This window comes from Pteropus alecto, unplaced genomic scaffold (assembly GCF_000325575.1).
Source record: "Pteropus alecto unplaced genomic scaffold, ASM32557v1 scaffold125, whole genome shotgun sequence".
Taxonomy (NCBI): Eukaryota; Metazoa; Chordata; class Mammalia; order Chiroptera; family Pteropodidae; genus Pteropus; species Pteropus alecto.
Window position 1 is genome coordinate 8795044 of NW_006436888.1, and position 24563 is coordinate 8819606.

The 24563-nt window shown below is 59.2% G+C and overlaps 2 protein-coding genes across 5 annotated transcripts in view; one reads left to right on the forward strand and one right to left on the reverse strand.

The window, feature by feature from the left end:
• The window catches only part of CHD5 (chromodomain helicase DNA binding protein 5), a 48043-nt gene extending 31731 nt beyond the window's left edge, over positions 1-16312 (forward strand). The window contains exons 27-42 of the mRNA XM_025048537.1: positions 402-494; positions 709-797; positions 1089-1222; positions 1666-1810; positions 2194-2353; positions 4007-4086; positions 4324-4456; positions 9394-9483; positions 10104-10241; positions 10509-10617; positions 12296-12428; positions 12763-12958; positions 13657-13820; positions 13946-14060; positions 14162-14215; positions 14985-16312. Of these exons, the coding sequence (XP_024904305.1) occupies positions 402-494; positions 709-797; positions 1089-1222; positions 1666-1810; positions 2194-2353; positions 4007-4086; positions 4324-4456; positions 9394-9483; positions 10104-10241; positions 10509-10617; positions 12296-12428; positions 12763-12958; positions 13657-13820; positions 13946-14060; positions 14162-14169 (1787 nt within the window). The 3' untranslated portion in view covers positions 14170-14215; positions 14985-16312. The remainder of the gene's footprint in view (positions 1-401; positions 495-708; positions 798-1088; positions 1223-1665; positions 1811-2193; positions 2354-4006; positions 4087-4323; positions 4457-9393; positions 9484-10103; positions 10242-10508; positions 10618-12295; positions 12429-12762; positions 12959-13656; positions 13821-13945; positions 14061-14161; positions 14216-14984) is intronic.
• A 2698-nt stretch (positions 16313-19010) lies between these two features.
• Positions 19011-24563, reverse strand: part of KCNAB2 (potassium voltage-gated channel subfamily A regulatory beta subunit 2) — a 78301-nt gene continuing 72748 nt past the window's right edge. For 3 of the 4 annotated variants that reach the window (XM_006914399.3, XM_006914398.3, XM_025048587.1), the window contains 4 exons: positions 24410-24504; positions 23274-23394; positions 22840-22928; positions 19011-21736 (listed from right to left, as the gene is read on the reverse strand). In XM_006914399.3, the coding sequence (XP_006914461.1) occupies positions 21647-21736; positions 22840-22928; positions 23274-23394; positions 24410-24504 (395 nt within the window). In that variant the 3' untranslated portion in view covers positions 19011-21646. The remainder of the gene's footprint in view (positions 21737-22839; positions 22929-23273; positions 23395-24409; positions 24505-24563) is intronic. The other variant, XR_001517115.2, reaches the window with a different exon arrangement.

Here is a 24563-nt window from a genome sequence, read left to right on the forward strand (position 1 = left end):
TCTGCAAGAAGCCCCCGGGGGCGAGAGCAGGAGCTGGGAGGCAGTGGGGAGGGCTTCCTGGAGAAGGGGGGCCTTGGGGGCGGTCCCCGGGCTGGGTGTTTGGGGGGACAAGATGGGCAGTGAGTGGTCCACAGTGACCTCGCTGCCGGTGGTGTGACCTTGGGCGAGCTTCAGTTTCCACATCTGTAAAACACGGATGATGGAGTCTAAAGTATTGGCAAATCGTGTTGAGTTGCTGGCGTTACTGAGAGAGCTCGCGGGAAGGAGGACGTGGTGGCCGCTTTTGCTGTCACCGTGACTGGGTGGGACTGCAGGGCCTGGGCGTGGCCCAGAGTATGGGGGCCTCGGGATGGGCTTCTGCTCACACAGCTCACTCTGCGCCCCTCTGCCGGGCCCCCCAGAGTGGCAGGACGAGCTCTCGGACAACCAGTCTGAATATTCCATTGGCTCTGAGGATGAGGACGAGGACTTTGAAGAAAGGCCGGAAGGGCAGAGTGAGTGTCAGCACTGGCGACCCTAGAGGGGTGCCGAGGCCGAGTCGGGGGCTGATGGCCAGCTGGGGTACCCCTGGGCGATCAGGGCAGGTTCGAGGGCAGCTTTGGAGGTCTTCCTGAGCAGTCGGTCTCCTGTCCTGGGTGAGTTGGTGGGTGGGGTGGGGTCAGGGTGCTCTGGGCCCCTCTGCGAAGTCGTGGTGGGACTTCTCCCCAGGTGGTCGGCGACAGTCCAGGAGGCAGCTGAAGAGCGACAGGGACAAGCCCCTGCCACCTCTTCTTGCCCGCGTCGGAGGCAATATCGAGGTGGGGCCCAGCTGCACCCCCACATTCCCAATTCCCCTTCCCCTGGTGTATCTGCTCCCCTCTCAGGACCAAGAGCTCACCGCCGCTTTTGCCCCTGGGGTGTGGAGCACGGGCGGGAGGCAGGAGGGCTGGGGCCTGCCTGGGGCCGCACGCCAGGTCGAGATGGGGCTGGGATAGACTTGGGGTGTCCTGCCCCAGCGGGGGGCACCTGCCTGCCTTCTCCGTGCCCCCTCCCTGCCACCTGCCCCGTCCCTGAGTTCTCTGCCCCAGCCCGCGCCCCGCCCCACCCAGGTGCTGGGCTTCAACGCCCGCCAGCGGAAGGCCTTCCTGAACGCCATCATGCGCTGGGGCATGCCCCCCCAGGACGCCTTCAACTCCCACTGGCTGGTGCGGGACCTTCGCGGAAAGAGCGAGAAGGAGTTTAGGTAAAGGGGCTGAGGTGGTGGTGGCCCAGGCTGCGGCCACCCACCCCGGAGTGGGGGAGCCGGCACGACGGGCAGCGTTTCTGCTCCCATCGGGCCAAGGGCGTCTGGAGAATTCTCCGCCGTGTGGTCTTGGGTGGCTGGGGTCCAGGCCTGGGCAGGGCTGATTTGCAGAAAATGCTGACGTCCACCTCTGCTAGAGCAGCTGGTGGTAATGGAATGGAAGGATCTGGGTTGTCCGAGGTGGGGGGGCTGTCCTAAGAGGCTCCTCTGCCAGGGGAGGCCCCCCACCCCATCCTCCTTCGGGGGCCCAATGCAGTAGGCCTGCTTGGGAGGCAGGTGATGGAGGACAATTCCAGCCAGGAAGGCCCCGGGGGTCCTGCCAGCCCTCGCAGAGGGTCCTTGCTGGCCCCCCACTCCCTGAGCCCCAGTCCCCCCCACCCCAGAGCCTATGTGTCCCTCTTCATGCGGCACCTGTGTGAGCCGGGGGCTGACGGCGCGGAGACCTTTGCGGATGGCGTGCCCCGCGAGGGTCTCTCGAGGCAGCACGTGCTCACGCGCATCGGCGTCATGTCGCTGGTTCGGAAGAAGGTGGGTGCATCGGCCTCTGCTGGGCCCTCACTGCTGGTCACCTGCGGCCCCGGTGCGCTTCTGCGCTGGGCTTCAGTGGGCCGAGGGCCAGTACCTGGCCCAGAGCACACGGCTGCCTGGGGTCTGAGCCAGGCTGGAGGGACCAGCCCAGAATGCCTCTCTGGGTGGGGGTTTGGGGGGGGCGGAGACCAGGATGGCATGTCACAGGGCAGAGGACAGAGGGACTGTGTGGTGACGGTGGGGTCTGGAATGTGGGTTGTGGTCGGAAGTGCGTCTGGCTTGGCCGGCCTCGGGCAGAGGTGTGGGACACCCCCAGTCCCGCTGGCAGCTCCGAGGCACTTATGTCTGAACTGTCTTCCCTCCCGCCTTCCCGCCGGCCCCAGGTTCAGGAGTTTGAGCACGTCAATGGGAAGTACAGCACCCCAGACCTGATCCCCGAGGGGCCCGAGGGCAAGAAGCCGGGCGAGGCCGTCTCCTCAGATCCCACCACGCCAGTGCCTGCCAGCCCCGCTCACCTGCTGCCCGCCCCGCTGGGCCTGCCAGGTCTGGGCTCAGACGGGGGGCGGGTGGCACCTGGGTCATGGGACGTGGCAAGGCCCCGGGAGACCCCAGGGCTTCTGCACACCCCACAGAGGACAGCCTTCCTTCTCCCCGAAGCTTCTGCCTGCAGAAGTGTCACTCGACTGAGCGTTTTTCTTTTTAATGACAGCTTTGAGGTATAATTCACGTACCACAGCGATTAGTCTTGATAAGTGTACTATTTGGTAGTTTTTGGTGTATTCACAGGGATGTGCAGCTGTCACCTCTGTCTAATCCCAGAACGTTCTCATCACCTCCAAAAGACACATGTACCCCTCAGCAGTCACTCCCCATTCCTTCCCCCCGCAGCCCCCAGCCCCTGGCAGCCACGAATCCGCTTTAGGTGTCTGTGGATTTGTCTGCTCCGGACATTTCGTGTAAATGGGATCATACGTTGTGTGACCTTTTGCGACTGGCTTCTACTCAGCGTCGCGCTGTCAGGGTCCGCCCGTGTCGTCGCCCGTGTTCACGGCTGAGTAATGCTCCCTTGAGTGGTGCGAGCACTTCTCGTTTATCCATACGTCAGCTGATGGATTTTGGGTGGTCTCTCCTTTCCGACTGCTGTGAATAACGTTGCTGTGAACATTTGTGCTCGAGTTTTTATGGGGACGTGTGTTTTTTTTCTCACGTGGGTAGATAGCTCGGAATGGAATTGCCGGGTCACACGACATACCTTTCTCGGGAACCGCTGCCCTGTTTTTCGTAGTGACCGCATCTTTTTAGGGTCTCGCCGGCAGTATGTGGGGGTTCCGGTTTCTCCACATCTTTGCCAGCGTTTGTTATCCGACTTTATGCTTAAGGCCATCCGAGCGGGTAGTGGTGGCGCTCGCCGTGGTTCGGGTTTGCATATTTTTCTGAAGATGAAGGCAGCGAGCCATTGTTCCTCTTTGGGCAAGGGGCTTTTCAGATCCATCTTTAATTGGGTATTTGTTCCCGAGCATCTTTTTGGTGATCCATGTATTTATCTGGACAAAGCATCTTCTCTCAGTTCGACCTACCTCTCAGGCCTGGGACAGACCTACCTGTCCCCAGGTAACAGGTGAGGCCCTGAGAGGCGTGGCGACTCGGAGGACGTCCTGCTTCTGAGCACAATATGCTCCCTGGGGGTGTAGACTCCTGGGTTTGCTTCCTGGTGCTGTGTGACCTTGGGCAAGTCTCTTACCCCATGAGCACTGTTTTCTCATTCGTGATAGGAGACGGGATAGTGCCCACCTCCCAGGGCTACTTGGAGCCCCGGGGCCACCGGCACGTGGCAGTCAGTTGAGAATTGACTCGGCGTGGAGGAGGCACAGGGCCAGTCAGCCCGCCTGATGGTGGGCTCCCCAGAAGCCTGGCTCCAGGTCCAGGCCTCCGGCCACCTTACTTCCCCGCTTCCTGCTGGGAGGTCCCCTCAATGTACAGCCCTGTCCTGTCGGCCTCTGCCTTCGGCCACTGGGCCCAAGGTCCTCCAAGGATCCCCCACATCCAAGGATCCCCCTGCAGGTCCTGTCCGTCTCCTAGCAGTGCCTGGCCCAGACGGAGCTTCCTGAAGGCCAGACCTGACCTGTCTTCTCTGCCGTCCGCCCCCTGCTCGCCCCCTGCTCCCACCTGCCTCACCTCTTCCCCTTGATCTTTCAGACAAAATGGAAGCCCAGCTGGGCTACATGGATGAGAAGGAGCTGGGGGTGCAGAAGCCAAAGAAAGCCCCAGAAATCCAGGTATGGAAGATGCTGGTAGCTGGGTCCTGGTGGATGTGGGGTGGGGGTTCAGTGTGGGGCCGTCTCAGGCCCTTCCCAGAACTTCTTCTGGCTCCGAGTTCGGGCCTCTGGATCTAGGGGGCGGGGCAGGTTGGAGCGAGCAATGGGAGCCAGGAGGCTGGGTTCCCAGGCCAGCGCGGTCCCTGGCCTCCTGTGGAAGCCCCAGGCCCCGCAGCTCCTCTGGCCTGTCCTCCGTAGGCCCTGCCGACTGCCCTGGACAGAGTGGAGGGTGAGGACAAGCACGAGAGCCCAGAAGGCAAGGAGAGAGCCCGAGAGGAGCGACTGGAGGAGACGGAGAAGGCCCAGCCCTCCCCGGAGCAGCTGCTGAAAGGTGCGTTTCCTCCGTCACCTGCCCAAGTGCCACCTCTGGGTCAGAGGCGGGCAGCCGGGCCCTGCGTCATTCCGTCTCCCCGGCCGAGTGCTGGGCTGCACGTGGCTCTGCCTGAGCCCAGCAGGCCCCGGATGAGGGGAGAGGCAGGGGCTCGGGGCTCTACACGTGAGCTCTCACTTTGCCCGGCACCGGAGTTTGGGGTTCGTGGGCTGCTTGTTCATCAGCGATTTCTAAACTGAGTTTGCATGGCGGTCTGAAAATGCGGGTCTGTGTGATACTGTTTCTATGTGATGTTGTTGAAACTGGCTTTCTGGCTTAACGTGGTCAGATTTTGTAATGCTCGTGTGTGCTTGCAAAGAACATCTGTTCTTTTGAATATAAGGGATTCACGGTATCATTAGCTCGTTGAGCAGACTGACTTTGAATCTAGTTTTCAGTGCTCAGAACGAGAGCAGTTATTTTAAATGCATGAACTGAACGATCACTCGTGGACTGAAACCCTATTATAGGAATATTTGCCACATATTCATTCTTCATCTGTAATTTCTCTGAGGACTAAGATTATGTAAACTGTTAAATCTTCGCGTACCTGTTGGACACCCCTGCCTATTTCTCTCTTAACCAAGGCGTTACCTGACTGTCACGTTCGTTATGTTTTCCATTAACCCAGAAGTATGGTATTTGATATTTATCTTATATTTGTAACCTTAATTTTACCACCTAATATGAGATTCACATGTTGATTCCTATAGGAATAAAAGAAGAAATCTGTTCTCTAATTCTTGGGAGTTTCTGCAGCTATGCGTTAGATCATTAGATAATGCTTGTTGATTATGTTCACATTTTTTATATACCTATTCGTTTTTGGTTTGCTTTGGTCAGTCAGGTCAGACTCGTGTTACAGTCTCTCACTGTGATTGTGGATTCATCTCTTTCTCCTTGTAAAGCCAGATTTTGCTTCATGCTGTTTGAGTCTAGGTTATTAGATGCATATCGGTTCAGGGTTTTTACATTTTTCTGATGAAGTGTGACTGTAATTATTATGTAATGACTTTCTTATCCCTTCTGATACTTTTTACTTTAAGGTTTATTTAGGCTCATTATAGTAATTGTGTGCACGTATCAGCTTTATTATGATATAATTCGCACACCATGCAGTTCACCTGTTTAAAATGCACCATCCAGTTGTTTTTAGTGTATTCACAGGATTGTGCCACCATCAGCACAGATAATTTTAGAACATTTTCCTCAGTCCAAAAAGAAACCCCACGCCCAATACTCTCCACTTCCTCCTCCCGCCAGCCCCTGGCGAACACCGGTCTACTTTCTGTCTCTGTGAATTGGCCTATTCTGGACGTTTCATGTAAATGGAATCGTAAAAGATGTGCCCTTTTGTGTCTGGCTTCTTCGACTCAGCGTGTTTGAAGGTTCATGCGGGGCATCGCGGCGTGGTGAACACTGCATCAATCAGAGCTTCGTTTCTCTTGATGGCAGAGTAATACCCCATTGCGTGCGTACCCCACGTTCTGCTTACCCATTCGTCAGTCGACAGACGTCTGGGGGGTTTCTAGTTTCCAGCTGTTGTGGATAATGCTGCTGTATCCGTTTGAGTGCACGTCTTTGCGTGGACGTAGGTTTTAGATCTCTTGGGTCCGTACCTAGGAGTGGAGTCGCTGGATCGTATGGGAATGCTGTGTTTGACAGTTTGAGAAACCGCCAGGTGCTTTCTGTAGCAGCTGCACCGCTTTACGTTCCCAGCAGCGTTGTGTGAGGGGTCCGCTCTCTCCACACCCCCTCCCATCCTTGCTGTTATCTGTCTTTTTGACGACAGACAGACATCCTAGTGGGCGAGAAGGATCTCGAGTGGTTTTGGTTTGTGCTTCCCTTATGTGTGAAGATGTTGAGTATCTTTGAATGTGTTTATGGGCCGTTTGTATATCTTTATTGGAAACAAGTCTTTTCAGATCCTTTGACCATTTTTAAATTGGACTGTTTGTCTTTTTATTACTGAGTGGTGCTAGTTCCTTACAGATACGTGTATCTTATCAGAGGTATGATTTGCAAGTATTTTCTTCCATTCCTTTATAGTTTATCTGTGTAATAATGTTTTTGGTCTGTCTCTTGTAAACGGCATATGTTTTATTTTAAACCTCATCGTAGAATCTCTACCTTTTAGCTGGCGAGTTTAACCTCTTTACATTTATTGTAGTAGCTGGCTATTTGGATGAATTTCTACTGTTTTCTTTTGCGTTTTCTATTACCTTTGCCTTTTGTGCTTTTTTCTCTTTTCCTGCCATCTCTTGGATTGATTACATTTTCCTTATATTTACCCTTCCCCCTCAGGTCCTTGGGGAAGTTTATAGTCAATTCCGTTTCGTACTTCTCATTTCTTTATGTGTATCCTGAATGTTGTAAAAACCGTAGACGAGTTTAGCTCTAACCCACTGTCCTTCCTTCTTCCATGTGCTGTTGCCTCGTGATTCAGTGTCGATGTGTTTTAATCCCCTACCCGTGTCATTATGCCTATTCCTAATCTTTAATCCTCGTTGAGATCTTCCCACGTGCTAAGCAGTTTCTCGTTGGCTCACTTGCTCTTCGTTGCTTGATTCACTGTCCTTTCTAAAGTACACCCTTGAATGGTGCTTTCAGCGAATTTCTGCGAGTGGCTAATTGCGTGTTATTTTTGCGTTACTCTTGAATATAGTTCCGAATTCGAGGTGGGATGGGGTTTTCCCTCATCACTCTGAAAGTGTCCCCGCTTTGTCTTCTGGCTTCCGTCGGGCTGCTGAGAAAGGCTGCTCTGCGGGTTATCGCCGTCTGAGAAATCTGCCTTTTCTGTCTTTTTCTAACGTTGCAAGATTCCTTTTCAGACATTCTGTTCGTCTTTGGTGCCGTGCACTTTCGCTGAAGTGGAATGTTTATTTCTCATGCCTGCGACTGGGATTCCTCTGGCTTCTGTCTATTACAGTCATTCCCTCTTTAAATATTGTCTTCGTTCTATTATTTTTTTCCTGGTGTCCCTATTACTCATTGTGTATCCATTCATCCAACAAATGGGTATCGAAGGCCTGCTATGTGTTGGGTGCTGTCCAGGGCATTGAGGACACACAAACCAAAAGAGCAGAGCCTTCCCGTGGAGTTTGGATTCTAGCGGGGGAGACAGGCGACCAGCGATAAACGGAGTGTGTCTTGTTTGACAACAGACTCCCAAGGCAATGAAGGAAGGAAAGCAGGTACGAAGTTCGCGAAAGGTGGGCTGACGTGTCTTTCACACCTTGTTCTTCTTCTGTTTCTGTCTCTCTGCAAGGCTTTTTGAGTCATCTTCCCATCCAGCTTCGGTGTTTACTTTCTTGATCCAGCCGTTTTTAACCCACTCATTGGTATTATTCTCCATGGCTGCTAAACAAGTTGTTACAAACTCAGCAGTGTAAAACAACACCCATTTATTGGTTCATGATTCCGTGGGCCAGATTCCTAGCACGGTGTGGTTGGGTTCTCTGCTAAGGGATCTCAAGTTCTCGTCTGGGGGCTGGGAAATATCCACCTCCAAGTCCATTCTTCTTGTCGGCTGACCCAGCTTCTTGGGGTTGGAGGACTGAGGTCTTGTCTCCTTGCTGGCTGTCACTGGGGGCTGTTCTCTGCACCTAGAAGCTGCCACCTAGCTACGGGCCCACTCCATCTTTAAGCTGGGAGTGGTACACCAAATCCCCTTCGTGCTTTGAATAGCTGATGTCTTTTTCTGTGACCGGTCTGAGAAAACTCTGCTTTTAAAGGGTCAGGGCCATCACCTGTGCCCCATCACGGGATTCACTCGGGGGTAGCACCCAGCACATCCAGTCGTGAGGACCATGCGAGGCTTGTCTCCAGGGCCAGGGTGTCTTGGAGGATAGCTCAGAAATCTGTAATGGAAATGTTTAGAGTGTTAACCATCGTGTGTTTCACTTCTAGAAGTTTTATATGATGTGGCTTTTTTAAATTTCCTTTTTTTCCATCTTGTCTTTTCCTGTGGATTCTTTTCCCGTTTCTCTGGTGGGTGGATAATTGTTTTCTAAGTTTCGGTCGGGTGCATCTTCATCTGGTTTGTTTTTGTCTACGGGATCCCATGTCACCTGGGTCACGGGAGTGTCCCCGCCTTCTCCATTTCCAGAAGCCCAGGGCACAGCGTTCTCACTGGTGGTTTCGCTAGGCTGGGGCCAGTCTCCCTGGCACTCCCTCCGTGGGGACAGACATGGCCTTTGCGTTGGGTTTGGAGCACTCGCTGGGCACTTTGCGCCCCTAGGTTTCACGCAGGAGCTGTGCTTCGTCAGCGTGGCCGTGGGCCCGAGCGTGGAACTTCCTGTCTCCCGCAGAGAGCTCAGTGGAGGTGGCAGTTTAATTCCAGTTCTCTGCATCCCAGGGGCTGGAGGCCTCATCCTACCTGTCTGTGTTTCGAGACCCGCCCGACCCCTTACCTGCTGCCGGGCCCCAGCTTATGCTTCTCGAGCTTTTATTTTCCCTGTTTATGGCACCTGACAAAAAGTTTCCTTTTCTTCTTGGGAGCTCACGCATGCGTTCTTCGGGGTGATAGTTTGCCTGACATTTCCGGGTATTTGTAAGAGGGGTTTTGTGTTAATGAAGGCCTGCCATGTTGCCTGAACTTCGAGTTTTCATGGGGTTAGGAGGATTTCAAGACTGTGACTTGGGGGCTCTGATGGGAAGGGTGCCACTAGGCTGGGGGCGAAAGGGAAGGGGTAAGCCGATGGTGGGCGGGTGGGGGTGTCCGCGCCCCTGCCCTGCCTCCCCAGAGGAGCTCTCCTTGGTGGCATCTGTTGGACTCTTGAGCAAAGTGATGGATAGGGTTCTGTGCGTGGCTAAAGCAGAGCTGGAAAGCCCCCAGCCTGGGCTCCTCTGCCTTCCCGGACCCCTGCCCACCCCTGTGAACACCGTTTGTCTTGCAGAGGAAGTGCTTCCTGAGAAGGAGAAAATTCTGGACAAGCTGGAGCTAAGCTTGATTCACGGCAGAGGGGATGACAGCGACTTCAGGCCAGGTTTGGGGCTCTCGTGTGCGCTCTGTCCCGTGTCCCTTGTCTCTTGGGGGTGCCATCTGGGCCACGTTGGGCCTCCTGCAGCCTCCTGGGCACCATCCCCTTGGCCCTAAGCTCTGATTGGAGCTGGTGGGTGGGGACCTGGAGCTGGTGGGTGGGGGCCAGGACTCGCCAGTCCTTCAGGGGACAGAACCCCTTCTTCTCCCTGACCCCTCCTGCGGCCCGGCCACCACCTGGAGGAGGGAGAGCGGGCCGTCGAGCTTGGCCCGGAGCTTTTGGGGCGCAGCTGGAAGCCTCATGTGCCTCCGGGTGCTGGAATGTTCTGGAGCAGACGCTCTCTGCTCAGACTCCTAAAGCGGCACTGCCTTCCTTGAACATAAGCTGCACTTCGCACGGTGCTCTCCCCTTGTTCCCAGGGGTCCTGGCTTGGTGCGGAAGGGGCACCTGGGCCAGAAGCCAGCCCCTCCTGCCCAGATGGAGAGAGGGGGCTGCTGGTTTGTCTGCTTAAAATCCCTGGAGGATGGGATTTCCCGCTCACCTTTGGGTCCCCGGAGCTTGCCGAGAGAGGCCCCTCGGCAGTGCCTTTCAGACGCATGAATGAATGTGGGTCTGTCCTCCCGCAGATGACACCAAAGCTGAGGAGAAGGAGCCCATCGAAACACAGCAAAACGGTGACAAAGACGACGACGAGGAGGGGAAGAAGGAAGACAAGAATGGGAAGTTCAAATTCATGTTCAACATTGCAGATGGCGGCTTCACAGGTATTGGAGTAGGGGATGGGCAGAGACCTGCGCTGGTCGGTGTCACAGGCTTCCTGTTTGTGTGGGTCCTTGGAGTCTGGGCTGATGGTTATTTTATACTAAAGTGTGAATGGTTGATCAGAGTCCATTGTATAGCTTTTTCTAGTAACACTGGAACACTGATCTTCCAGAGGTGGGAAGGTGGTAGGTAGTGAGAGAGAAGCTCTCCTAGGCCCACCTAGGGACTGGGGAGGCACCTCATTCTGTTCCCATTGGCTGACTTCCTAGAGCTGCACACACTGTGGCAGAATGAGGAACGTGCTGCTGTGTCCTCGGGGAAAATCTACGACATCTGGCACCGGCGCCATGACTACTGGCTGCTGGCGGGCATCGTGACGTATCCTTGGCCAAGCCAGTCTGGGCAGGACCCTGGCGTGTTCCTCTGTGGCCCTCGGGGGGAGATGTGGGCCTGTGGGGTGAGGAGTCAGGAGCCAGTGCTCCTGACCAGGTGCCAAGGCCCGTTCGTTCCTGTTGAGGATGATGGTGATGACGGTGACCATAGTAGTGCTCGTCCCTTTACACTCAGTGCTCACTCTGTCCTCACAGCAGCTTTCCAAGAGGGACATCACTATGATCCCTGTAATGCAGAGGAAGAAACCGATGCTCAGAGAGGCCAAGTGACTTGCCCAGGGACACACAGCTAAAATGTCACAACCCATCCATCTGACTCCACAGCCAGTGCTCCCAACTCCTAAATAGCAGAGACTTCGCCTCCTCTCAGTACTGACACCTGAAGAGTGTTTCATTGTTTCCAATGGCTTTCATTCATTCATTCATTCATTCAGTCGCTCATTCTATCTTCAGTTCAATCACCTGCCATGTGCCACGCATGGAGGGTGCAGCTGTGAATCAACAGAACAGCCCCAAACCCCCACCGGCTTGGAGCTCACATTCTTCGGAGGACAGGTGGCAGATGCCCAAAGTTAGCAGAGTGTGGGGGGTGTGATAGAGCAGGGGCGGAGAGAAGGGACCTTTGGGGGTGGGGCTGCATTTCCAGTGGGATGGTCAGAGAAGGAGACAATTGAGCACAGACCTCCTGGAAGCAAGGGGAGGGCCGCACAGTTACCCCGGGGAGCCCCCCGGCAAAGTTGGCCTTCATGACGGCCTTGAGTGGGGCTGGCTGTTATCACGGAGGTGGAGTGTCGTGGAAGGGGGCTGGCAGACCAGTCCTCACGGGGCCAAAGAGTGGATTTTTAGGCTTTGCAGAGTAGCCGTAGACAGTACATAAACCAGTGAGCGTGGCCGTGTTACAATAAAGCTTTACAGAAACAGGTAGCGGGCCACAGTTAACTGATCCCTGTCACGGAGGCTAGGGTATTGGAGCCAGGCTGCCCAGGTTCCAGCCCTGACTCTGCGTCTTGTAACTGTGGGACTTTGGGCAAGGTGGCTGTCTCGTGTCTCCTGGAGCCAGGCTGCCCAGGTTCCAGTCCTGACTCTGCGTCTTGTAACTGTGGGACTTTGGGCAAGGTGGCTGTCTCGTGTCTCCTGTTTCCTCTGAGAGCTTTAGGGGAGGATTCTTCCTCGTTCGTCCCCAGCTTCTGGTGGCGGCCATCAATCCTTGGCATCCCTTGGCTTGCAGATCTGTCTCCATTTCACAGGGCCTTCTTCCCCGGTGCCTATGTGTCTGTGTCCACATTTCCTCTTATGAGGTCACCAGTCACGGGGTCAGGGCTCATAACCCAGTATGAGCCTTTCTTAACGAGTACCCCTGCAGAGACCCCACTTCCAAATGAAGTCAGTCACAGGTACCGAGCTTCAAACTTGAATGGATTTCCCCACCTTCCCTCTGCCTGGGTCTCTGGGGTGGAGTTAACCCTCTGAAGCCTCAGTGCCCCATCTGGGCCCCTGCGGGCACCTCTTAGTGTCTGCTGATTGTCACATCGTCATCGTTGGTATGCATGTCCTGCCGCCAAGGTTAACGACTTGCCTGAGAGTGCCCAGTCAGGACTCTGACCCTGGGCCGGCCCCCCCCGCCCCCCGCGCGCTGGCCAGGTTTGCCCTTAACGGTGGCCCAGGCACGGCTACGCCCGCTGGCAGGACATCCAGAACGACCCGAGGTACATGATCCTCAACGAGCCCTTCAAGTCTGAGGTTCACAAGGGCAACTACCTGGAGATGAAGAACAAATTCCTGGCCCGCAGGTTCAAGGTCAGTCTTCGGCAAGCCCGGGGCGAAGGCGACTGCGAGCAGCACCCCCCTCCCCATATATATCTGGAAGTGGGCCAGGCTGTCCGTGAAGAGGAGTCATTTAGTCAGTCAATTAACAGGGTGCTGGGTCTTGTTCCCGGGTCAGGACCCACTGGCTGGCTGATAGGTGCAGAGAACCCAGCTGGATGAGGCTCCAGGGGGTGGCCAGGGTCAGGTTCAGCTGGACTTCTGGGTGGGGATGTGTCCTCTCTCCTTTCTGCTGAGAGCCTCGGCCTGGGCGGATGCTGGCGGAGAAGGCGCCAGGCTGATGCTCCGCCTCCTGCCCCACCCCCAGCTGCTGGAGCAGGCGCTGGTCATTGAGGAGCAGCTCCGGAGGGCCGCGTACCTCAACATGACCCAGGACCCCAACCACCCAGCCATGGCCCTCAACGCCCGCCTGGCTGAGGTGGAGTGCCTTGCCGAGAGCCACCAGCACCTGTCCAAGGAGTCCCTCGCTGGGAATAAGCCTGCCAATGCTGTCCTGCATAAGGGTGAGCAGACCACTGCCCAGGGGCCGGCCCACCTGCCTGCCTCCTGCCCGGTGGACCCTCGGCCGTGGATGAGGGCACCAATGAGGACATGCAACCAGGGACAGAGCGTCGGAGGGCAGAGCCTCCTGGCCGGACGGAACAGTGCACTGTCCGGTCTCTCAAGCTTTGACAATATGCTTTAAGTACATTATCTCTGCGATCCTGGAAATACTCTCAGGGGAGAGGCTCATTATCCCGTTTTAAAGACGGGACGCCAAGCTCAGGGAGATGGCAGTCATTGCCCAGCAGACCCCGTGTAGACCTTTGCCCCTCGCGCTGTGGAGGGACAGGGGGAGGGACTCCCTGGCCTTGCCGGCCCCTGCTCTGTCTGGGAGATGTCTCCCGGGGCAGTTCTTCCTGTGAGCCCCCCACCTTGTCCCCAGCGGTGGTCAGGGACTGCAGGCCTCCCTGGGAGCCAGGTGGCTGGCTGAGGGCCTGGAGGGAAGCCCAGCGTTGGCTCAGATTCTGGCCCCCTCTGCAGCCCACAGCCCCTGGGGGAGACTGTGCTCGCAGGCCCGGAGGGCGGGGTGAGGAGCGCCCCCTGGTGCCCGCTGCCCGCCGAGTGCGGTAACACACCCTTGTAAATGAGCGTCCACCTGAGCCGCCTGCGCCTGCATCACAGCCCCTCCGTCCTCCCTGCCCCCTCCCCCCTCCCGCAGTCTTGAACCAGCTGGAGGAGCTGCTGAGTGACATGAAGGCGGACGTGACGCGCCTGCCCTCCATGCTGTCCCGCATCCCCCCGGTGGCCGCCCGCCTCCAGATGTCCGAGCGCAGCATCCTGAGCCGCCTGACCAACCGAGCGGGCGACCCCACCATCCAGCAGGTCAGCTTCTGCCTGCAGGCCCTGGGCCCGAGTCCCCCTCGCGCACGTCCCGGGTGCCCCGGGTTGGGGCTTGGGTCGCGGTGTGGGACTACCCACCACCTTTAAACCTGAGTGCTTGCCTCCAGGGCGCTTTCGGCTCCTCCCAGATGTACAACAACAACTTTGGGCCCAACTTCCGGGGCCCTGGACCGGGAGGGATTGTCAACTACAACCAGATGCCCCTGGGGCCCTATGTGACCGGTAGGTGCCCGTCTGCCCCGGGCAGCATGCACAGGGGCGCTCCGGCGGCCTCGCCTGCTTGCCACCGCCCTGGGCAAGCCGAGGTTTTCTCTCTCTGACAGACATCTAGCCGTCCCCGTGACTTCTCTCTGTTGCAGTGCTCATTTCCAGCTGAGGTAAGGCCACTTGTGGATGCTCTGGTGTCCTTTGTCCCCTCCTTGGCTCTGCAAGTCCGGCCCGGCCAGAACCGGCCTTGGCCCATGCGCTTGACTCACGCCCCTGAGCGTTGGGGGTCTTCACTGCCTTCTGGGGCTGCGAGGGTCTCTCCCACTTGTCTGGAGTCCCTTGCCCCAGCCCCCTCTGTCCTGGGGACCGTCTTGGGGCCAGTGTGTGTGCCCAGGTTTCCAGATACTTCCCTGAGAGGCTGGGGGGCAGGACACAAAGGGTGGGGGCCCTTGGGCGTGCTCCCGTGTGTGCACACGTGTCCATGGCAGTGGGCCAGGGGCCGCCTCCTCCAGCTGGGAACTCTGTCTCCACTGTCCTGCTGGGTAGCGAGTGCCTAGGATGTCACCCCCTCGCCTCACCCCCAGGCCCTGCCCAGGACCAGGAGGGCTTCTCAGGGTTCGGGGAGTAAATGTTCCTGGCTAGGAAAGGGACGCTTGCTCCCCCAAATCCATCAGTTCACCCTGGCTCCCACCGAGCTCTGTCTGGGCTTCAGGGTGGAGGTGTCGGAGGGGAGGGTGACTGGACTGGCTGCACCCGCCTCCCGCCCCGGCTGCCACTTCCTCCGGCGGTGCTGTCCGGCACTCTGGGTGGGACCTTGGCCTGTCCTGCAGCGTGAGGCTGGGGGGTCTTGGCTAGGGAGCCCCCGTGATTGAGGCGGCTACAGGGGGTGGGGTGCTCCCTGACCGCCCGCCTGCATAACCCGCGATCTGCCTCTTGCAGCCACATCTGCCGGGTCACCTGCCCGACCCCCACAGGAGAGAAAAGCTACCGCCTTTTTAGGAGCCATCGTCACATGGGCACAGGAAGGGAACCCAAGTACTGCCATCGCCGGGGGGACGGGGCCCGGCCCGGCTGGGCTGGAGCCCAGAAGTGCCACCTCATCGTAACCCAAGTGTTCCACACAGCGTCACACCCACACCACACGGGATGTGCCCTGGGCCACCTTTGCCAGATGACTTCTTAGAGGAGATTTCATTTATTTGTCCATCTTTTGCACTTTTCCTATTGAAGACTTGAACAAGTTTGTCTTGTTGAAGTTGAGTGACATCTGAAGGGGTCTAACCCGAAGCGCCACGTCTGTCTGTCCACGGGCCCCCGACAGACGGACGCCTGGAAGCCCTGCTGCCGCCGGGTGCTGGGCACGCAGGGAGGATGCGGCGTCTGCCCCAGAGCCCGCGGTGTGTCCCCGCCACCTGTCCCGTCTGCGCCGCCCCTGCCGAGTGGGGCCCCCCAGGGCCAGGTGCAGGGGGCAGGTGCCCCGGCTGGATGGTGGAGACCTGGCTGGTGCCTGGGGCAGGGCGGGGCGGTTCCCCGACTCCGTTTCTGCTAGGGCTGGGGACCGCCAGGGTCGTGTGATTTTGGGGGAGGGGCTGTGTCGGCACCGGTGGTGGCTTGCGGCCACCGCCCTGCGTGGCAGACACAGCGTGGGCTCCTAGGAGTGGAGGTGAGGCCTGTGCACGTCGTGGCGTAGGGGCCGTGGGGCCTTCGGGTGTGCTTTTGGGCAGGTGGTGGTTAGCATCTCAGCAGAGAGGTCACAGCAGCATTGAAGGTGGCCCAGGAGCCCTTGGCCCTGCCCTGTGCCCTAGGAGGTCTGTAACACCCATCTCCAGGTACACACTCCCCGCCGTAGGCTCATGGGCTGCAGATGCAGGAAACCAGGCAGCCCCGGAGCCGGGACTTACGCTGTGCCGTCCGTGCGGAGCCCTCGGTCCAGGCACTTGCCACCCAGGGCAGGGCCAGAGCTGCCCTCGCTGTGTCCTCAGATGGCCTGGGCAGAGCTCCGCTGGGGGGCAGGGGACTGGACCTGAGGGCCCCTCCAGCCCACGCTGTGGGAGCCTCCCAGGCTTCCTACCTTGTGTCCTGCCAGGAACACTGGCCCTAGCCCTCCACGCAGCTGGCGGTATCCTGTGATGGCCAGGCGTGGGCGTGGGGGGAGCGGCCCAGGCTTGGGCCTGTCATGTCTCACGCTCCCTCTGGCCCCAGCTCAGCCAGGGAGGGATTTCTGAGCCTTGGGCTTCCTGGGGAGTGGTCCTGGGTAAGAATTCTGTTTGAACGATGGACAAACTGTGCCTGGGGCTGGGGGTGCCAGGAGGGGCTTGGGCGTGCCAGGAGGGGCTTCACCCAGGTTTCCAGGACCAGGACTGGAGCTAGGATTTGGTGACTCATCTTGGGGGCAGTTAGGTGACTGACCAGCCCTCATAGAGCCCCAGATGGCCTCATCTGTGAATGGCTCACTCTAAACCCTGGAGGGCTGGACCCCCAAGGCCCCTTCCATCTCGGCTGCCCCCCACTCCACCTTGATCAAAATCTCTAAGGCTGATCCAGCCCTGGCGTTTTGGATGGGTAGAGTGGGGAGTGTCCTGTGGGGGGGCACCCAGGTTTCCAGGACATGCAAGCCGCAGCGCCTCCCGCGAAGGCGGGGTCAGCCCAGGCCACTTTGGTGCACATGCGTGTGTGTCCTCTGGTCAGTGCTGCCCTGTGCAGGCTCCTGACTCAGGCCACAGGCAAGGTGACTGTCAAGAGTCCCCTCTGCCCAGGGCCTGGAGATGCTCCCCTCCCAGACAGTGGTCATCCCTGTGGTTGGCCTTGCTGGGCACAGTGCCGGCCTTCCCTGGACACAGTGGACGGTCTCAAGCGTCAGGCTGGGAGGCACATGGCAGCAGGACAGGGGTCTGCTTCTCCCTGCTCCTACCCAAGGGCCTGCGGTCCCTCCCCTTCCATCCCTGCCTCCCTCTGTCCCCACCATCCCCACGCCCTTCCTAGGCCTTGCTGGGCTCCCCTTTGCCATTCTCCTCACCATGCCGAGGCCGAGCACTGCTGGTCCCAGGAAGGGTCGTGGACAGCTGGGGAGCGGGTTTCTGGTTGACTGGCTTGGGAGAGGAAAAAGGATCTTAAGAATGTTTTCTTCTTGGTTTATCCGTTATCTCCCAGCAAAGGCGGCGGGCGGGGGTGTCCCACCGTCTGTGGCATGTTCAGGCTGGGTTTGGTTTTTGCTGCTGGCAGAATGAGGGTCGTCGTCGTGTGCAAGCAGAATCCCAAAGCGCCAGCCGCGTTTTGTTTGCAGCCACCTTATTATTTAAACCAGTGCCGAGTAGGCTTTCTGTTGAGCCACCTTTGGGCCATGGTCTTTGAAAGCATCACCTCCTGGGCTCCCAGGTGGCATGGGGAGTTCGGGTTGGACCGGCCGTGTTCGCAAGGCCCCCCACTTGCACACGCCTGCCACCTGCCACGGAAGCACACCCCGCCATGCTGTGAGGGGCCCCGCCCTGCAGGCCACCTACGGATGTTCCTTTGTTTTCACAAATTATGGCCAAGGTCCTGCTGATACCCACAGCTGGTGCAGATGCCACCCTTCTGCTCGTTGGAGCCCCCTGGAGGGTCCGCTGGGGCCTCCCTTGCCCAGGTTGGGGACTGGCCAAGTCTGGTGCCAGTGACACCTGTAGCCCTCGTTCCCAGGTGTCAGGTCTTGGGGCTCTCGTGTAGAAGGTGGGCTCGGGGACCTGGGAGCAGGCAGCCTGGAGCGTGGTGGCAGGGGAAGGGTCCCGGGTGGGACGCAGGGGCTGAGATCTGGCCTGCTCACAGCCTCGGGTACCCCCACTGCACCCGAGGCTGTCCTGTGCCTGCCACCGTCTCGGTCAAGGGAGCTGGCTCCAGCCCCATTTTATATTTCTGGAAGTTTACAGGTTGCGGTATATCAGCCCAAAGTCATTTGTGTTGTGTTTTGGGTTTTTTTCTTAGTTTTCAGATTTTTTTTTTAAACAAAGTATTTTTTTAGGTATGATAACCCAGAAAGGGCCTGTTGGGCGCGTGTGTGTGTCCTGAACCCCTGACATCGTGGTGGGAGCCTGAGCCTGAGTCCGGAGATGAGGGAGGGGTCCCACTCCCCGTGTCAGAGTGGGGAGTATGACGGTGTAGACCCCCGCCCGGGGACAGCTCCAGGCCAGCCAAGGGGCTGGGGACGCTTCGGGCAAGTTGGAGGGTCCTAGCGGGGTGGAGGGGGTCCCAGCTTGAGGGGGCTGGAGCTTTGGAAGCCGAGCCCCTGTAAGTGCTGACTTGTGCCACCCTCGGGAGGACATTTGGGACACTCTGACAGAGACTGTCACTGACACGATCCCCTTCACTTTGTACTGTGCGTATGTCTTGGTTTTCTGTGTTTTAATAAATCCTTCGGGAAAGGACTGAATCAGTGTTTTCCTGAAATTCTCGCTGATCTAGGAAGCGGGGTGTCGGCTGGGGGCAAGGGAGGGCCGCAGTGGGAATGGGGTGTCGCCCGAGGCCGCCTCCTTCCTGAGAAGACCTGGCCCCACGGGGCCGAGGGGCTTGCTGGGGAGGGACACCCCAAGAAGGACTGTGTAGGGGTGGTGCCTACTTTCCCCCCTGCACCCTTAAACACACGCCCTGTTGCATCGGAGAAACACTGAGCTCCGGGTGACAGCCTGCAGCCCTCCTCGGACCCCAGCCTCTGTCCCCAGAGGGCACAGCAGCCTCCCAGCGACCAGAGAATGTGTGTTTTAGGGGCGCGCCCACCCCTGAATCACTTGGGAGAGACGGGGTGGGTGGGGGTCTTGGTCCTCAATCTTTGCCTCTTCTCCGGGGTCCATTTCTCCCAACCCAGCCTTGGCCCCAGGCTCAGGATTCGGGGGGGCCCCAGTCTGCAGAATGGCGGCAGCCTTCTCCCTTCCCCACTGTCCTCCGTCCGGCCCTGACCTGGAGCGCCGTGTGCCTGGAAATGAGGGGAGCAGGAAGCCGAGGACCCTACGGGCTTGGCCTTTATTTTGTCATTCCATAAATACGGTGCCTGTGTCTCGGCTGAGCGTCTGGAAGCGCGAGGCGGACGGCAGTCTCGCCTACGGAGGGAGCGCGGTTGGCTGAGGAACCACAGTCATCGCAGAGAAGGGGAGAGAAAAACGCGTTATTTACAAGACTGGAAGAGAACAGCAGACGGAGCGAGGCCTGTCGCCTCTCGGACCTTGGCTTTGACCTTGGCTCTGACCTTGGCTCTGACCTTGGCTCTGACCACAGATGTGGGATGAGAAACAGAGGGGGCTCCGCGTGTCTCTACACAGGAAGACTGACCCAGCCCTGCCCCCCAAACCAGGCCTCTTTCCTGGACCAGGTGCTCCCCAGGGCCTCCCGGGCAAATTCTGCTTCAAGGTAAGGGCAGGGCGAGAGGCTGAAGGGGTGGGGGGTGGGGCGGCTGGCTCCAAACCCTTGCTGGGGCCCAGCCCCTCGCCTTGGGGCCACCTCTGCCCAGCTCTTCCCTCTCCAGGCTCTGACTGCCCTGGGCTTCCATCTACCTTCCTCCCCCCATCCCAGCCCCCTCCTAACTCAGACCCTCCCCTAGGAAACAGAGACCGTCCTCCCTGCAGTGGGCGTGGAAGAACAGGACACCTCAGAACCAGGCTGAGGACGGTGCCCCGGGGCCCAGGCTGCTGGGTCCTGGCACTGGCCGTTTTGGCTTTGGCTGAACTCAACCCTGGGGGCCCTCATGTCCCTCTGTTTGGCACACCTGTGGCCAGAAGGGGCTCGGCCTTCCCTGGTGTGGCTCACCAGGGCAGCGGCCCCGCCTCGGGCCCCACGGCAAGTCCTGGTCCCTGTTCACTGGGCAGCAGTGTGGAGGGGACCCAACCACGATCCCCGGCGAGGGGTGGGCCTGGACCCAAACGCCCAGCACAGGGCCCCGCCTCAGAGCGGGGTGCCCCCACCTGTGTGATGGGGAGCGGCTGAAGGCCAGGCACCTCTGCTGGGACGGGCAGTGCCTGCTCCCCACACCCACAGGGTGAAGCCTGTAGGAAGCCAGGTGGGCAAGACCCCCAAGGGCCAGGTCTACGCCGGGGAAGGTTCTAGATTCCAGGGTCAGCACAAAGGTCAGGAGTGGAGAGGGCTGTCCCCCCACCTTGCCTCTGCAGCTTCCTCAGGCCTCAGCCTGGCCAGGACTGGTGGCAGGCCCCCTGAGGACGGCAGGGAGGAGCCCCCGGGAACAGCAGCCTCTCTGCCTGCCTCCCAGGTGAGTGCGAGGGGGTGGGGTGCCCAGAGCGGGCGGGCACATCTGTAGGGCCTGGCTCCTGCCCCTGCCCACGTGGCCTGCAAAGGCTGCGGCCCCTCTCAGGACCGTGGGGGCTGCAGCTGTCCCCTTCCACTCCCCATCGCTCCGGCACAGGCTGGGGCTGCAAAGGCACTGACAGCTCTGTGTCCTGCCCTTGCTCTCCGTCCCCAGTCCGTTCCAGGCTGGGGTGGGGGACGTGATGGAGGAATGACCAACCCAAGCTGTCCTTCCTTTTCACAGGGTATGGGGGGATCCTAGGGTGGCATTGCTGCCCATCTGCCTAGGTCGCAAGCTCTGAGCACAGACACTGAGCACCCCAAGGAAGAACAGCTCAACGCACCTGATCCGAGGCCTCGCAAGGGTGATGCTCCTGGGGCCTTTTCCTACATTGCAGGGACCGCTGCTGGGTGTGCAGGCCCCCGGCCTTGGGGATGCAGTAAGGAAGACCCCAGGGACCCTCCCTCACTGAGAAGATCTAAGCATGTTCTCTGTAGAGCCCAAGGCCACCACCCTGGGCCGAGCAGAGGTGCCACCGCTCCTGAGAGTGGTCAGCAGCCATAGTCCAGCTAAGCGTGCACGACCTCGCGGCCTTCCGGGGCAAGGTCAAGGGGCGGCAGACTGGGTACCTGGCAGGGAGGGCGGGCAGGGCCCTGGGGGGCCTGGGCTGGAGCCTGCTCCGCCAGGCCCCCTGCCGAGCGCTCCGGGCAGCCCTGGCACAAGACTCATCGACGGCGTGCAGGGAGCAAGCTGGTGGGGCGAAGAGCTCGAAATCAGATCCCCAAATTTTTTATGGGTCCCAAATTGCAGAGCTAGTCCCCCTGGATCCCTGGGAAAGTACCTGGAGCCCTTGGCCCGAGGGAGACCCCAACGTCCAGGGCCCTGAAAACGGGGACAGGAAGACCAGACCTCGTCTTAGATTTTGAAAGCGTCCCTCTGGACACTTTTAAACACAGCAGGGGGCGGCTCTCGGCAGAGGAGAGGGCAGCCCTGCCTGCCCCAGGCCGCGACTGGTCCAGCCTGGCTGGACTCGAGGAGTCTCGGAGAACGGCCCCGGCTGGGACTAATCGCGGCCGTTTCTTCGTGGAGGACAAGCAGAGGCTGCAGGCGTGAATGTTCTAGTGACCAAGGCCGTCTCCCCAGCATGATGCGGGTCCTTCGAAGCAGAGGATGGTGTGTTGCAGCGACTTTTGAGATGTTTTCCCGATGACATCTTGGTGCTTGTTTTCTTTTTGACGCAAACCACACTCTGGACTTGGCTTCAAAACAGCTTAAGCGAGCGGCGGGGACAGAGACACTAGGGGGGGACGGGAGGTGTCCTGGCCAGCAGCGGGGCTTCTTAGGACCTGTAGTCCTTTTTGCTGTAGGGTTTATTGCCCAAAATACTATCGATCTCGTGGATGATGGACGACGACAGTTTGGGAAGGACCTGTGTGTGACGAGAACGGATGAGAACTCCACCGAGACGGGCCCAGGCTCCCGGCTCCGGCTCGAAGCGGATGGGGCCGCGCTGCTTTTTATTCCAGAAGATTTGGGGCGGAGAGGAAGCCTGCCCTGGCTTATACTCTGCCCCTCAAACTCCAGAGTGTTCTAGATTCTTCCGGGACGCATAAAATGCAGACTGCAGGGCCCGAAGCCTGATTTCCACACCCCCAAAGTGCTTTTCCCAGCCTTTCTTACTTCACCCTCTCAGGTGACAAAAACCCAGGGGCCATCTGTGACTCGCTCGCTCTCTCTCACATTCAGTTTGTCAGCCAGTCCCACTGTCCCACCATCCGAACATCCAGGACACGCCCACTGCTCCCATCTCCGCCGCCGTCCCCACCCACACCCTGTTGCTGTCACTTCCTAGGACATCTCCCTGCCTTTCCTGCTCCCCAGTGCTCCCTCAGAGGGACACTTTTAAAACCTAAGTCAGACCATGCCCCTCCTCTGCTCAGAATCGCATGGCTGCCACCTCGCTCCCAGGCATCACCAAAATCCTCAGAGGCCTCACAGTGTCCTGTAGGGTCCACTGGACTCCTGCCTGCCCCTCCGCTGGCCCCTGGGCTCATGCTTGCCTTGGGCATTCCACTGGCTGTTTCTGCAGCCCAGAATGTTCTTCTCCCAAGTCTTTGCAGGGTCCACCCCTCACTTTGCATCCCCCATCTCCCAGCCTCCAAGCCTTTGCTCACATGTCACTTCCTCCCCAAGGCCACCCTGATGGCCTCTTTGCCCTGGGCCCACAGCTCTCCCTGCCGTCTGCCCCGCCGGACACCCCCACCTTGCTCTAGTGTGTTCCATAGTGCTTATCTGATACATACTCTAATTTCCTCAGTTCCTGAATTTAGTGTTTACGGTCCGTTCTGGCTGGCACGCCAGCTCTTCCAGAGCAGGACTTGTTGGTGGCTCACCGATGGAGCCCAGGTACCTAGGACAGTGCCTGGCACGTAGTAGGTGCTCAACAAATGTGTGTTGGACAAATGACTGATGGGAACCTGAGCTCTGCTCAAGGGCCCGGGGGCCTAGCACCTGGCAGGAAGCCCTGCTCACCTGTATTGCTCCGATGTTCTCCATCAGCTGGTCTACACTGGAAGCGCCCAGGAGCACGGAGCTGACCCCCTCGTTCCGCAGGCACCAGGCTGGGGGGCAGCGAGACCAGAGGTGAGGGGGACGCACCCCTGCAGGGGCCCTTCCAGTTCTGCCCTGCCCCTCGCTGGGCCAGAGACGCCGAGCCTCTGGGTCTGGGGGCTGAGGGTGCCTAGGAGGGGCCTGGAAGCCCAGGGCTTAGTGGTGCTGGGTGAGGTTGCTGGGGGAGGCCTGGCAGACTGCCCCCGTGTGGAGAGGTGGCCCCGGTGCACAGAGACCACCATCCTCTTCCCAAGGATGTGGTCCTCCCGTTACCCATGACTGGCTGATGGAGGGGGTGGCCCAGGCATCAGGACTCCCGACATCTCCCAACCCTGCCCCACCCCCCGCCCTGTCACCTATGGCCAGCTGCGGGAGGGTGCAGCCCAGGCGTTCCGCGATGGCCTGCAGCTCCTTCAGCTTGGCCTGCTGGCGGCGGCCCTCCTCACTCAGGATCTTGTCCTTCAGCCACTGGTAGCCCTGGTCGGGGGAGGGGGAGAGCACAGCGCACAGGTGAGGGTGGGTCACCTGGACCTCTGTATGCGGATGGCTGGTTTCTTCCAGAATCTTCTCCTCAAACAGCAGCTCTCATCCCCACTTGGAGACAGGGCAGCAGCCCCTCCAGCCCCGCCCCCAGCCTGACCATGGCCGCTGTGGGCACAGCCGGAAGCGTGGGACCTGTTGCACTCTGACCCCAAGTCTGTGGGGAGCTGAGGCAGGGCCCCTGAGCCGCGACAGGGAGGTGGATGTGCTGACTTTCCCTTCTCCCAGGAGACCGGGCACCCCCTGGAGGTGCGCTGCTGCCTCGGGCCCAGCTCTGGGAAGGCGCCGTCTCCCTGTCCCATCCCGGGGTTGCCTCCCAGAGGCTCCCTGGCCTCGTTTTCAGGGTTGGGGAGGAGTGAGAGAGGGCCAGACATCCTGTCCTTGAACCCGGGGGCAGGGTTTCCAGTGCTGGATCTGCCCTGGCCTGGCCCGGCTCCTCGTCCCCCACACCCTGTATTCACCAGGCTCTCCTTGAGTCCCATCCCCAGAGGTGGGCGTGTGTGTTTGGGGGGCTCATCCTGGGTAGTCACCTTTGAGAGTGACAACTGAACAAGCTCTGCAGCCGCCAGCCTTGAGCTCCAGCCGGAGCTCTCAGCGCGCATGTCTGTGGGGGAGGGGCAGCCCAAAGGCGCGTGTGGCCCCAGCTCCGGCCGTGAAGGCTGGACTGTGGCAGGAGCGGGGTGGTGGCGCTGGCAGGAGCCGAGAGGCCTCTTCATCCGGGGCCTGTCCCATGGGTGGGCAGCACTTCTAGCCATGGGCTCAGGCCAGCAGGGTCTGCCGGTGGCTCAGCCTGGAACCACCCCGCAGACGGGGCCCAGGGAAGTCTCGCCCAGCGCCAAGGTCACCAGCGCCAAAGCCACCAGCACCAAGGCCCTGGCTCTCCAAAATGCCGGTCCCCTGCCCGTCTCCTCCCCTAGCCCGTCCCCAATCCCTAGCCCGGCCACTCCTTTACCTTCAAGGAGGCTCTGGAGTAGGGTGGGATGCCACTGTCGTACTTTCCGGAAACGATGCCGCAGGCCAGCGGGGACCAGGTCATGGCCCCCACTCCTGGGAAAGGAAAGCCAGGCCAGGTCAGGGCCAGGTCAAGGCCAGGGCCTGGGGGCGGC